We start from the raw sequence: 14,676 nt of genomic DNA, 5'->3' as shown, positions 1-14,676 counted from the left end.
GCTGCGAGAAGCATTGCGTACTAAACAGGTGTCACGTGGTCACATACATGTAAGCTCTACAAACGTGCACGTTTACATTCAGTTCAAAAGTTTAAATCCGTTTTTTCTTTAAATATGGCCACCGCGTAAGTACTGAAAATAGCTTTCTAGGCATTCGCTTCTCCTTTTAATCTGTAATCTGGATTATATGTAATAGGGCTTTCTATATTTGTTGAATTAAAATGTATCGATTTAACACTTTGACCATTCCCTAAAAAGTTCTAAAAGCATGCAGTCTCAACTTTGACCACCTTCCGAAACAGGACATGCGTTTTCCAACATAAGATAATACCAAATGTCTTCGAAAATAGGTATGAAAAACGCATCATTTTATTTCACCTTACGCTCAAAACACCTTTCAGCCTCGACCCTCATACGAAATTAGCAAGGATAATTTTGAATAAAGACAACAGATCATGGTCATTTTGGGCCCAATTTTACGGGTAATGAAATGAAAGAGTATCTCAACAATTTGTGAAAACAAAACTGCCAGGATTACATGTATCTAATTAATTAAGTGTCTGTGAGTCATGTTTGGCCAGGGTGTTACATTCACCTTTTATAAATTACTTTGGTCTGAACTCTCTTTCAAAGTCCCACAGTTGAGATTGCTGACATGGTAAGTAATGGTCCCCTGACATTAGGCCAACCGCATTGGAGAAAGTTGAGGAAAACACTTGATCTAATGTATCAGTCATATTGATCTTACATCATTGATGTACGTAACCATCGTAACCATCCTTGAATACAGCTCTAGTTTATCTGTACACGTGTCACAATGAATGAGGAGCTGGAGTGTTGAAGCAATATACCAAAAACAGAGTAAACAAACAATTACTTATCTATGATTATTCTCTTTATTTACGTGCACAATGAAATCAGCCTACAACAATAATAACGGGTGTCATTGTGAAAAGTAACATTACTTTCCTTGAACATCAACCCTGGGCAAAGTGTTTGTGTGTGTGTTTGTGTGTGTGTGTTTGTGTGTGTGTGTGTGTGTGTGTGTGTGTGTGTGTGAGCGTGCGTGCGTGCGTGCGTGCGTGCGTGCGTGTGTGTGTGTATGAAATCACAAATTTTGTAATTGAGAAGATCAGGAACCTCTATTAAACATCAAGCTTTTCTTATAACTTGTCTGATTCGATGTAAATACTAACCGGAAGAAACAACAAATAAGGTGTTTTTATTGTTTGGTTAGCGAATCTGCCAAGCCATAGTTCTTACAAAAGTAAGACAACTTTTCTGTAAACATCAACTGTGTTTTTTTTTCAAGTTTAACATAACACCTTGTTAACATGAACCCCATAATGTCTATAAATCGTTTGAGACGAAGCAACTTAATCGTCATGTCAGAATCCTTCTCCGCACTATGGTCCAACGTTGCACACAAATATTATCGATGATCTCCAGTACTTAAAGGGGAAGTGTACACGCAAAAATCACTTTCTTTCTTTTTCTAAACAAAACGCAATTTTAGGATTAGTTAGTATCTGTGTTTGAAAATATACACTCATTTTTTTCACAGTGAAAGTAGGAAGCTCACAATAGTGTGAAAATGATATGCCGTTATGAGGCCTTCGTTTTTCGAGCTAAACAGGCCTGAGTTATCCCCCTTAGATTATGACGTAATTGGTGCCAATTCAACTGTGTCCCTGTCTATTCTCAACGCAAAAGATATCAAGTACCAGTTTGCGGTAAAACAACATGGCCTTCGACACACTCCGGCGCAGTGGTGACTCAGCATAACACTATGCTGGCTGGCATCTGAGACGCTAGAATCACACACCTGTACCTACACCACGTGAAGCGGCTCTAACTAAGCATGATGACGTCATAATGTTTATCAATTGGCACCAATGACGTCATATTGCAAGGGGCATAAGCCATGGTGTTTTTGTTATGGAAATAGAACACTTGGTAAATGTGAAATATATAAATCGTTTTAATGCAAAAAATATGTTAATTAATTGTGATATCTTTATATTTTTGTCTACGACACTTCTAGGTTAACACTTTTAATGTGGAAAAAGTACAAGAAAAATATGTTCATTTCCGTGTGAACCTGCCCTTTAAGGAGAGTTCAGTGTAAAAATAGATTAAATTATCCCATGCTAATAAGTCAAGGAAACATGGAGGCTGTGGTTCTTCCTGGCCTTCTGAAGTGAAATACAGATGCAGTGGTCTTCTTCATCCTTGGTCTTTCAAACATTGACGCTGTTGTTGTTTTCATCCTTGGTCTTTCAAACATGGACGCTGTTGTTCTGCCACGAGGTCGTCTTGACATCATCGTTGGCCGTGGCATCATCGATGCTGTTGTAGGCCCTCTTGAGTTGAGCGCAGAAGCGGCATTGGTCACAGCAAAGATGGACGCTGACGTCAAACCGCGCGTGCGCACTGGCGTCTCGGTGGCAATACCATTACATGTTGCACAGCATAGGAAGTCCCTCAAGATCGGGGTGGAGCAGGAATTGGCATTACACAGGACATCCGGATCATCTCCAGCGGGGCAGTTCTCTGCAAATATACAGACAGTCTACGATTATTTATAGGAACGATGTCATCAATTTAGGAAAGGGTTATCTTAGATAGTACTTGTATTTTACATGCTGGTGGGACATTTCAGAAATGAAAAACATGTAGCCTTACCAAGTGATTCGGAAATAGTCATAGCGCTACAACAGTCAATAGTTATCAATATTTACATCATAGGTAACATTTAATTTAAATTTTCATCTTGATTACCAGTTATATCAATGTTCGGGGTTTTGAGTTTGAAGTAAAAGAAAGTGCTCTTAATTTGGGCGATAGTAAACGTATGGTCGGTTTGGCAACTGAAACCACAAGAAGAAAATACCCAATTCAGTGCAATAAGCATTGTGTAGTGTCTTGCCGAATTGTAGTGAGAAAGTATAATATGTCAGTTTATCAATCAAATATGCATGAATCGTTATAAATGTAACCGCGTTACCTTAAACTAGTCATTTGAAAATATATTCGAGAAAGTGGAGACAACGTCACCCGTTTACTACTTTAACATTTAGCCATTGAAACAATAACTGTTGAAAACATATTAAACTATTGGAAGATTAACAATGTGTTCCTACGTCCAATATTAACTACTAGGGCTTGCTTGACAAAGATGGCCTCCGAAAGATATTCCTTCCAAATATATTTTTTATTCCTATATGAAACCTCAAATGATTATCTCCCTCCTAGTCAAAAAAAGGCAGATGGCATGTCCTCTGTAAGATTCATAGGTTCTGCAGATAATTTCAAAAGCGATTACTTAATTTTTTTTTAAAATATATCAATGAAATTCGTATATATAGCCAAACGTTTTTGAAAAGATCCGAGTGTAATGTACATGAGAAACAAAATCCGATTTATTAGTAATATGCATGTGTTTTTAGCTACAGATAGACAGTGACTTTACTCGTGTTTGTTAACGATATTTTATCACGTTTTCTGAGTTTATGTTAATATCTGTTGATAACATTCTTTGTACGATACACTCTTTTACCAAAGTGGGTGGTTAATGAGAAATACCACTGATTGATAGACAGTATTACAGTGGAGTGGACTTACCCGGTGTGGGAGGAGCGGCCCCCGAGACGACACATTGTCCTAACTGACACCACTGCAACAACACAACGCTCGATGATTGACACATGTATTTTTGTCATCTGGGTAAAGGTACGCTTAACTGCACCATTATCATTTCTGAACGCTCTATTTTTATTTATATCTAAATGTATTTTGTGATACCTTTTTTAAAGAAAACTTTGCGAACACGACGCAAAACCATAAATAATTACATATCAACTGTGATGATATATTATGGTGAGACTTGTTGAGATCTCTAAGAATGCAAATTTGGGTCAGATATAATACAGTAAAATAGTTTCAGTGTCAAATCAGAAATCTGAACAAGAAATGACGGCAAGATTTTCAACCTTTCTATTTCCACAGGATGTGCCATCGTGAGCGGGTATAGAGAAACAGAACCGAGATCCTGGATCGTCACAGAACATCGACCTGCACATGTCGTCAAATGTCCTTTCCTCGCCCATATACAGATCCTGTAACAGAGATCACTATGTAAAGAAAGGGGAGAGATGAACCTCTTGCAATCCCGACTGACTTTCTGAACAAGCCAATACTGGTGCTTCATACCTTGAAGAGTGTTTGCGCTGATAAGAAGCAGTAGATCGCTCCTAGGTTAATGATTGTAGTTTTGTCAAACTGATACACCAGCACGTCAACTGCAATGAGCTTTGAGTTGTATGTTTATGTCAAATTGCAATCTTTTTTATCGTGCATATATACCTACCCTACAGAGCTTCGATCCAGTTCCGAGAAATATCTCACATTGTACGTCGGCTTTGTACTTCTGACCAAACGGCTCAGTGAGGAAGGGAGACAAGTTCAGTGGACTTCCGGTCACGGTTCGCGTGCAGGATGCAGAGGATCTGTGAATAAAACACAAGGCAATGTGTTTAATGGGTATCATGTATTTACCATAATATCCTAAACACCGACATGATGTTTATTGAATCCCGTCTGTTGCTTATAACCTATCTAGCGCCATTTATTAGTACATAAACGTCATTAGATTACTAAAATAACAAATATGCTCATATAGCAGCAAGTAGCATGTATCATTATATATCAAAATGGAGGAATTGTAGAGTCAAATAAATGCCTAAGGCTTCGGTTTCAGCGATAGTTTGATACATCATCCGGGGTGTAGTATTCATGGTAAACTGCGGCATGGTATCTCAGTGGGCTAGCACCATAAAATCGACATCAGTCCGGACTAGTACAAGGACACACACACACACACACACACACACACACACACACACACACACACACACACACACACACACACACACACACACACACACACACACACACACACTCACACACACACACTCACTCACTCACTCACTCACTCACTCACTCACTCACTCACTCACTCACTCACTCACTCACTCACTCACTCACACACACAGGTGTATACATGCATGTCGGTATATAAGTGCAATAATCTTGGACGCGACGTTAAGTCACCTTGATGCATCATAACCCTGCTCTACTGCAATGAGGTTTACCTGGCCAAAAATACTCTGAAGTAGGCAATGGAACAGGTGGAGAAGAGCCAAGGGTTGGACGCCTGGCTCCGTGGGGGGATACCGAGGGACGGGGCCATGATGAATTTGGCGGTGCCGTCACAGCTGTTGCCGTCACCGTCGTGAAGAGCAGAGAGTCTGAAGACAGAAGCAACAGTAAGACTATGTCTGTAAGTGAATAATGTTTATGGCCACTAATGTCCCAGATCTTCTCTTCACTATGGCTATGTTTAATCTTCATTATGGCGATGTTTAATCTTCATTATGGCGATGTTTAATCGTTCAATGAAACTCATAGGTATATTATTTGTTGGTTTATCACACCTTCATGTCAGAATGATGAGACTTGACTGGATCACGTGATCTTGATAAACTGTGTATCCCGCATTGGAGCGTAATAAATTTCCCAGCGGGGAAATAAATCTCTTATACCCCGCTACGAGCAAGTCTGAACGTGGATTTCTGAGAGGCAGAATAAATCCCTTATATCCCGCTTTAAAGCAAAAGCCGCACGCTTTTTCCGAGTCAGTGGAAGTCACGTGACATTAGCGCAAGTTAACTTCAGCTCAATCGAACAGCTGTCTTCTATCGATTAAAACATGTTGGTAAGATAATTTCGCTGTACAAATACAATATAATGTTCAAATGGAGAACATGCTCGTAGCGTTTTATGCCCCATTATGTAGTTTCCCAGCAATTACACCACAGGGTACACCCAAGAATGTTCCCTACACCTTTATTGTAACCGACTCGTGAAGATCCGGAGTAGAATAGGTCTTCAGCAACCCATGCTTGCTGTAAAAGGCGACTATGCTTTTTGTAAGAGGCGACTAACGGGATCGGGTGGTCAGGCTCGCTGACCTGTGTTGATGTATGTGATCGATCCCAATTGCATGGATCGATGCTCATGATGTCAATCACTGGATTGTCTGGTCCAGACGCGATTATTTACAGACCGCCGTCATATAGCTGGAATATTGCTGAGTGCGGCGTTAAACAACAAACAAACAACGATCATTGTAACCATCGAAATCTTCGGCGTGGCTTGCGGACGCTTTAACCACTGAGCTAGTAGGCACTTACGCATGCCCAATCTCGTGGGCGATGATGCCAGCAGTCGACTCGCTCCTGATGTCTTCCGAGATGGAGCCTGATCTGACGTTACACACCCCGAACGAGGCTATACCTATGTGAAGAAGCAGTATAAATATGTCGTACATATAACGCTGATGTAGGTAAAGGTAGACTGATCCACAGCTTTAGGGAATGAACAATCTAGGTTATTGGGTGCAAGTCGAGTGGAACATCTGCTTAACTTGAAACTAAATGTACGTTTGAGTTATAAAGGCAGCGTCTGTAAAATCCCATGTTACGGCAGTACATTGTGTTTAACAGTGAGCTTCTTTGGAGTGAGTGAGTGAGTGAGTGTAGTTTTACGCCGCTTTAGCAATATTCCAGCAATATCACGGCGGGGACACCAGAAATGGGCTTCACACATTGTACACATGTCGGGAATCGAACCCAGGTCTTTGTCGTGACGAGAAAACGCTTTAACCACTAGGCTACCCGACCGCCCCTCTTTGGTAATAGTTTGCTTGACACTTCTAAAAAGTATTTACTGCCCGACTGATGTTGATTCAGAATGACCAACTCTGATGCCCATTGCTTGACCAACCATGATTCACGTAGCTTAGCCATAAACATAGACAATGTCCTTTTGTTTGGTACCCATACCCATACTATGTTGACAGTTAAATATGTGAAACAGAATCAACATCTTAGAACTGACAATAACTGCCCCATCATAAGATTTGAGAAAACATCAAACTGATGTTAAGAGACTTAAATCAAACTTGTTATGACCGTCGAATGACCCGAGCCTATCGCCAACCACCTTAAAGTTATTGACAACTCAACTATCCACACATAAACATGACATATGCGACAAAGCTTAATGCATTTTCCAACGACACTGGAAGACCTGCGTACTGTAGTGTTGTGATAGTTTATAGAAAACATTCTCTTACCTGCCGTGGATGTGCTTTCGCCCCGAACCAAATCGTATCTGCAGATAAATAAAGGTGACAAAACCCTTTCCATATTCATAAGAAATCTCTGCCAAAGTCGATTGTACGGTTCCGACTATATCACAAGCATGTGTTTATGAATCACTATCAAATAGTGATAATACCAGGTGTTAGCGAAAAGGTGAGCGTACTCTGCCCCACCGATGGCACCCATCACAAACACATGCAAAGGCAAGTAATAGTTGAAACAGAAATAGAAGCAGAAACAGTAATAGATCTCATCACACACCGACAAGTGGTTGACCATATGAGATTACACATAGAGTTGACTTGGGAAATGCCATCTCCACGATGAGTGAGTGAGTACATATTGTTTAACGCCATTGTCGCTAAAATTCTACTGGTAGCTATATCAAGTCGTATGTTTATATGAATTCAATAACTTACGGTATCATATAACGCATAGTGTTATCAATGCGGTAGGCCGATCAGATAAATATGCCAATGAGGTCATCTGTAGGAACTACTTGTTTCAAACAATGTTCTAAGTTCCTTGTTCATCAATGTTGTGCCCACCTGCCCACTTTGCATGACTAACACTGAAAGGCCAGATGGCGCTTTCACGGAACTGCCCATGTAAACAAACCTGGCTGCAAATCCACTCACCCATTGTATTCCTACGCGTTTTCGTAATTTACGTTAGTATATGTATTAAACTCCGATCATTTTAATATTGACATAATATGTTAAAGGGATTATTATCCTTATGTGTTTCCATATCGCAAATATCATATGTTAGGAATAACAAGAATGGAATATGCTAATTAAAGGAATAATTCAATTTCTATTCCTAATAGTGATATATAAGTCCATATTTTCTTCATGTCAATAAAAGAAGCTTCAACTAAATATAAGTTCGGAACCGATGTGCTGCTTGTTCTTAAGCATCACTTAACACACCATTAATTACATCCGCTCCACTGAATAGCTGCACAATTGGAAAAATGTTGTAAAACAATATTCATTCACGTCATTTATAACCACGACAATGACAGAAATGAAGTCAATAAAAAAACACATTAGTAACATGCAAAGTTAATGAGAGTTAATAGGTAAGATTGTCGGTGTGAAGTTAACATGGATACCCTGTAATAATGAAGGTATGGTCGTAGGGAATCCCCGCTATAACGCCGCCTGTGGTCAACAAGAACGCCTCCAGACTGTCCAGAGCTCTGTCCGCATCAATCCGGTTACTGACGTTCAGGTTCTGTGTCCATGGCGACTGGAGAGGGTTCTGTGACGAAGCATGATTGGAGTGAGTGAGTGGGTGCGTTTGCCAGTGAGGTTTTACGATAGTCAGCGCCACCTAAATGGGCTTCACACCTTGTCCTCCATATTGAAACAAGCCCGGGGAGTGAAACAACCTCCTAAACTGCCTCGACAAGTCTTACAAATAACATATTTAAGCCAAACAAACAAAACAAAACAATTAATGTCAGCAGAAAGGTCCCATAACTCGACAATGTATTTAACATTCCAACTTGGCGTCAGTAATTCTATCGGTGAAACAAGCGCACTAAACATTGTTCTTATTTCTCCGGAGAGTTACAGGAGATGAAAGGGTTAGGGTCTAATCTTCAGGCTTCACGTAGTTTTCCTTACATTTCACTCGTCGCCTTACTGAAACTTTGTACGCTGACTCCCGAATAACAAAAAACAATAGATAACAAACTTCTGGAACAAAATGCACCGTGGTTCTATCGTTTCGCTTCCTCGACAACACGGTGCATATACTCTGCTTCACAACTACTCCGTTGATAACACGTGACAGTTAACTACGGTTAGAACGAACTCAAAGGGACCCCTTAATTTAGTTCGTAATAACCGTAGTGCGTTATAAGCATATATACAGCATATATACAACAAATGGCCGGGACTAAACAATAAGTTCGTTATATCGGTCGGTTCGTTATAAGCGTGTTCGGTATAAACGTAGTTTACTGTAAAAGCAACATGAGATAAAGGGATTCTTGGAATAGTCGAAAATACCTTTCCCAGCAAAATAATGCACTGATAGGGAGATAAATCAGGGGCCAAAATCTGGGGATCTGGGTGCCGTTGTACAAAGCGATCTTAGCGCTAAGGTGATCGTAACTCCCATAGCTTAACATAGACTTACGACAGTCGTAGCGCTAAGGTTATTTTGTACAACGGCACCCTGTTTTATAACTATTTCTTGCATAAAGCCAAACTCACATACTTTTCCCTTTTCCCTTAAAGACATATTGAATGACAGTTTAATAAATTGATTAGTTATAACGTTGATTTAACAATCTGATTGGTTATAAAAAATAAACCTATTCTTATGAATTGTTATCTTGTTGTCATTGTGTGAAGAGTGAGTCAGTAAGTGGGTGAGAAGGGTTTAACGTCGGTTGTAACAGTGTTGTCAGTTATATCACGGTATATCAGCTTGGTGTGGGAAGAAAGTCACCATACACCGGGTTAGATTTTGGGGAAAGGAGGGTAGATTCTTGGAAGTCCCCAAAATCTACCCCGGTGTATGGTGACTTTCTTCCCACACCAAGCTGATATACCGTGATATAACTGACAACACTGTTACAACCGACGTTAAACCCTCTGAAGTGTGTGTGTGTGTGTGTGTGTGTGTGTGTGTGTGTTAGATTTTGGCAACTTACACCGGTATGATACTGACAAACCAAGGATGATAAACAGGGCGAATCTTAGATCCAAACCCGTGATCACAGATCCTGGCATGTCCAAGGGACTCCACTCTGTACAGCGACGTTTGATGAATGTACCAGAGCCATGTATACCCGTAATTCATTGAAAGAAATATTGGTATTTATTACAGATTCTTGAAAAAAGGTTAATGAATGAGTGATGTCGCTTTCAGTCAGTTTCGTCCATACCAGGACGGCGGACAGCAGATGAATGAATGGACCCATCTGGAGTTTGTGTGGTTGTTGAAGGTGTGTACGGAATTTCTTGAAAATGTTTAAATGAAATCGCTGTTATTTATCTTCATAATTCACTCAAGAATGAAAATACTCATTTTACAAACTATTTGTAGAGAATGTTGTTTTAAATGATATTACTGTTACAAGACATGGACAGTTCATTTACTTCTAACACACCTGTGGGTGATAACCATTTGAGATAACTTGTATCAAGCATATGTGTGAAATCGAATTCCAGGTCCGTAATTATCTTCTCCATGGTGATGCCCTAAAGTCAGATTATGACGGTCGGGACTATTTTTCTGATTGTAATTCATTGATAAGGTTCGCGTGCTTCTGTCGAGTTCACCTACGTCTGTGTCGAAACTTTGTGGTTTTACAGTGTTTAAAAAATGGTCTTTTATATTATCTAGTTTCCATCATCCTAGTGGCCTTGATATTAATCAGGATACAGCAGGACCTATTTTGGAGGGTGACACTAGGCGTGAGAAGTAAGCAGTAAGCCTGGTGAAGTCATTCACGACCGCTGTGTTATGTATGAATGCGCCACTGCGATTATGAGAACTGACAAAATATGCATCGAATCGATGCTAAAACGGTGCGATGTTAGGGTGTGTAAGGAACAGGCTACTGCACCCGTGCCTGTTAAGTACCATTTAGCTTACGACTTGTGTTTTCAAAACGTATTTAACTCGCTTTCGCCTACCCTTTGGAACACTTCCTCCTGTAAATGATATTTGACAGACACTCGTGTAGTAATCTCTATATCCTACCTCAGCTATTATGATGGCGTTGACAACGATGTCTACGGTGAAGCCGGGTGACGTCACACTGTCGTAACGTCTGTTTACCTGCAAAGTAAGTGACGTTCATGGAATCAGAATAGAACAGCAGAATCACATGTTTTTCTCTACATGCTACCAATATTTGTCACGCTGAATCATTATGCAAGTATCTAAATATAAAACTGATGAGACGGCCTTCCTTTACTGCTAGTTCCGTTGTGTAAATCAGTGGAATGGAATTGGCTTTTTGATGGTTATTGAACGATATTAGATCACCGATATACTTGAAGCTCAAGTTAATTTTTTTGGCCAAATTACTTTGTTTTGACTTTGCCAATCCGAGCAGCAATTCTTATTCATATGCACAAAAAACAGATCAGCAAGAATTGGAATTCACCCACATTGTACACTGATGTTATCAATGAGGAAGTCCAGCATTTCACACATTGTTTTCGGAGTAAACTTCAGATGGTATTTGCTTTCATTTTTGACAAATTGACCTGAACCGCTGAAGATAGAAATGTAACTGTATCTATGGTCACCACTTTTTGTAATAAAAGCCCCATGGGTCAAGGAATGAGGTTTTCCTTAAGTTTTTCATGCGGGATAGTGGCGTACAAAGTTGAAAAATCAGACGTTTTGACAGAATTGAACCTGCTTCTTTTCTGAGATTGTAAAAGGTCAAGCAAATCCTTTGAGTTTTTGAGAGTCCACATGGACTTAATTACACTTTTCTCAAATACTCACTGTAAAGATAAAGAAAGTCCTTCCTTGATTGTGTTAAGGATTATGGTTAATCGTTGAGACAAGAATTTGGTGGTACATTTGCTGGACCAAGCAATTTTCACTCTATGTATGGATTTTATGGAGCTTTGGAATCCAGTACAAAAGAGGAATGGACATGTCTTCAGGTTTTGGTGTCTAGTCAAAAGTTGATAGCACTGATGCATGGTTATTGCAGATTCTTCCTCAGCTAACATGCTGGCATTATATGTAGCATTATGTGATATGTCACTTATACGGAATTGGCAGTCACAAGGTGTAGAACTGACACGTCCTGTAATATTTCCTGCAACAATTTCCGATAATTAAACAACCTGGATGAAATGGTGTTCGTATTATAGGAAAATGAAATTGTTGGTGGTTCTTGAAATATGAAATTGTGACACCAATGCTCCACTTAGATTATTGACGCTAATGATTACATTTTTGGTGTTCGTCATTATACGCATTAAGCACTTAGCGACAAGTTTTGCGTGGACAGTTGTTAAAAACTTCAAGGACAAGGTCGTGTTGGTGACCTCTGACCTACTTACAGCTTCCACGATGTTGGCATAGTAGTCCACCATCTCCTGCTTCGTGGCGACGATGTCGTTCCTGTTCCTCCTACGCCAGCTGTTTGAAAGAAAAAAAGATGTTTGGGGAAAATGTCATCGTAGCATGACCCAACTTGCACAAAGCGATCTTAGAGCTAAGATGATCGTAAATCCCATTCTTTCACATAGGCGTACAATAGTCGTAGCGCTAAGATCGCTTTGTGCAAGTGGGCCCAGCTCAGCACTTCCAAGGTTTTATGTGCGTACGTGCGCATGCGTATATGCTTGTGTGACACTAAAGGTCACTGACTTGTCAACAGAAGAAATAATCTGACAGTCAGTGGTATGCAAAGGACAATGAAAGAGAGTTGAAATTCTGTTGAAATGTGATAGTCTACAATAACAAGAAATAATCATGTTACGTAACGCTTTATTGCATTTACTGTATCCTCGGTTACATTTACTGTATTCACGGGTACAACAGCTGAAGTATCTGGTAGGTAAAGGTATAGATACGAACCACTTAACACCGCGGTGATTCATCTCGAAAACATCAACAAATGGGATTTGATTTGTCAAAACATTCTTACAACAGAAATACTGGATAATCTAGAATGATGATGGTCTCGACAAGAAAGTTCCCAACCGCCTGTCTCTTTGATCTGTGTCCAAGAAACGGTTTCTTCATGAAATCTGTTATAAAGAAACGATGACGGTAACAGCTTAAAACAAAACATACGTGTTGTATAATGCAATACACTGCTACTGTATCACCGATCTGAGTCGCGGTATACGCCGCTTGTATCACTATTGCAGCCATACTACAGCAACTGAATTTAGGGTTTACGCATCTGGGACACGAACCCGGCGCTATGGAGTGATGAGCCAACACCTTATTGCATGGGTGTCTTCGTAGGAATGCGACCTATTAGTTTTAGGTAAACGCAGGAAATTAAGCGAATCGCGAATAAATCTTTCTACTTTACCATATCTGCTATAAAGTGTCACCGTTCTAAAACAATAATGTAATTGTTTAATCTGTTTTGTCAGATTTAGATTTAGGTAAGCTTCGGTGTTCTGCATTTTCTCTGTGCAAGAGTATAACACGTTTTTCAATCAGCAAGGATTTCTGCCCTTCTCTATCATCGCATTACAAAGTAGCCACAGTTTATGGATACACCGTGTTCTACTTCCTATTAAGCCCTCCCATTACAACAACATGACTTACTGATAGGTCTATAATAACCCCCAAGGTAAGTATTATCCCCGCTAAGTCAAAGTTGAGGATTAAAGTGGCCGTAGGGGACGTCAGTGCGGTTGACCCCCTGTCGGACATGGCGGTCACACCTCATGGGTGTCGTTAGCCTGTCGGAAGCACGGTCATACATTGACTTACCCTCATGGTGTATGTCCTCTGTGAAGGCTAGAGGTCTCATGTGGCCTGGAGTTTTACGGGGTTTTAGGTCCATGATTTCTGACTTACGTCGACCCGACTGAAACTTTGCCAGCTGATCACGACCTGACATCTGGAGGAATTAACAGTCAGTGTTGACGCATATCATCTTTGTGTAGATATCATTGAATGTTAAAACATCATAATAGTAACTTCTTTGAGTTGCATTTAGAAGTTGGAATGGTAACTAAGACAAAATTGTTATGATAAGCATTTGCTTGATAACGGTGTTAGAATCTACACCGAAACGTCGCCCAATTGTAATAAAGAAGTTGCTCAACCATAACAATTTTGTCTTAGTTATCATAATAGTATATTAGTTACATTTTAACAACAGTTTAGCCCTTAAAGTGAAGATCCGGGTTAGAACCAGTCTCCAGCAACCAATGCTTGTCGTAAGAAGCGACTAAAGGAATCGGGTGGTCTATTCTCTAATAGTTTCCTTAACTAAGTCTTTAGTCATAAATGCATAATCGACCCGTGATGATCCGGTTCGATTTGGTCTTCAGCCACCCATGCCTGCCGTAAGAGGCGACCATGCTTGTCGTAAGAGGCAGCTAACGGGATCGGTCGGGCAGTCTCGCTGACTTGGTTGATGCATGTCATCGTAACCCAATTGCGTAGATCGCTGTGCGTGATGCCAATCACAGGATTGGTCACTGGTATGGGTCAAGCTCGATTATTAATTACAGACAATCGTTGTAGGAATATTGCTGGGTGCGGAGTTAAACAACAAACAAACAACAGTTGACACAAGTATATCAAAACATCAGTAATGAGAGAATTAATGTTGGGCAAGAGTGAGTTAGTGAGTGGGTGAGTGGGGCGTTTTCGCCACTTTCGGCACATTGTACCCATCTAGAGTATCATGTGTGACCACAAGACCACCCATCCACCCCCAGATGATAATAAGTGAGTGAATTTGGTTTTAAGCAGTATTTCA

The 14,676-nt window shown here is 40.2% G+C and overlaps 1 protein-coding gene across 1 annotated transcript; it reads right to left on the bottom strand.

Moving 5' to 3' along the window:
• Nucleotides 1-2,158: 2,158 nt before the first annotated feature.
• LOC139468525 (A disintegrin and metalloproteinase with thrombospondin motifs 18-like) lies at nucleotides 2,159-13,806 on the bottom strand. Its single transcript, XM_071250538.1, has 12 exons — nucleotides 13,677-13,806; nucleotides 12,871-12,973; nucleotides 12,281-12,359; nucleotides 10,953-11,030; nucleotides 8,344-8,492; nucleotides 7,199-7,236; nucleotides 6,255-6,357; nucleotides 5,154-5,309; nucleotides 4,370-4,508; nucleotides 3,993-4,118; nucleotides 3,625-3,676; nucleotides 2,159-2,553 (listed from the first exon to the last, which is right to left on the bottom strand). The coding sequence occupies exons 1-12, from the start codon at nucleotides 13,804-13,806 to the stop codon at nucleotides 2,159-2,161; spliced, it is 1,548 nt and encodes a 515-aa protein (XP_071106639.1).
• Between the last annotated feature and the right edge of the window lie 870 nt (nucleotides 13,807-14,676).

This window comes from Haliotis cracherodii, unplaced genomic scaffold (assembly GCF_022045235.1).
Source record: "Haliotis cracherodii isolate W230 unplaced genomic scaffold, xgHalCrac1.p SCAF_1, whole genome shotgun sequence".
Lineage (NCBI taxonomy): Eukaryota > Metazoa > Mollusca > Gastropoda > Lepetellida > Haliotidae > Haliotis > Haliotis cracherodii.
The sequence above is the reverse complement of the archived record's forward strand: the minus strand, read 5'-3'. Positions and strand labels throughout refer to the sequence as shown.

Coding starts and splice junctions, on each gene's coding strand:
- LOC139468525 (XM_071250538.1), bottom strand. CDS start 13,806: ATGTCAGGTCGTGATCAGCTGGCAAAGTTTCAGTCGGGTCGACGTAAG. Junction 12,360..12,870: donor GATTATCCAGTATTTCTGTT/GTAAGAATGTTT, acceptor TCTTTCAAACAG/CTGGCGTAGGAGGAACAGGA. Junction 6,358..7,198: donor CGAAAGCACATCCACGGCAG/GTAAGAGAATGT, acceptor TTCTTCACATAG/GTATAGCCTCGTTCGGGGTG.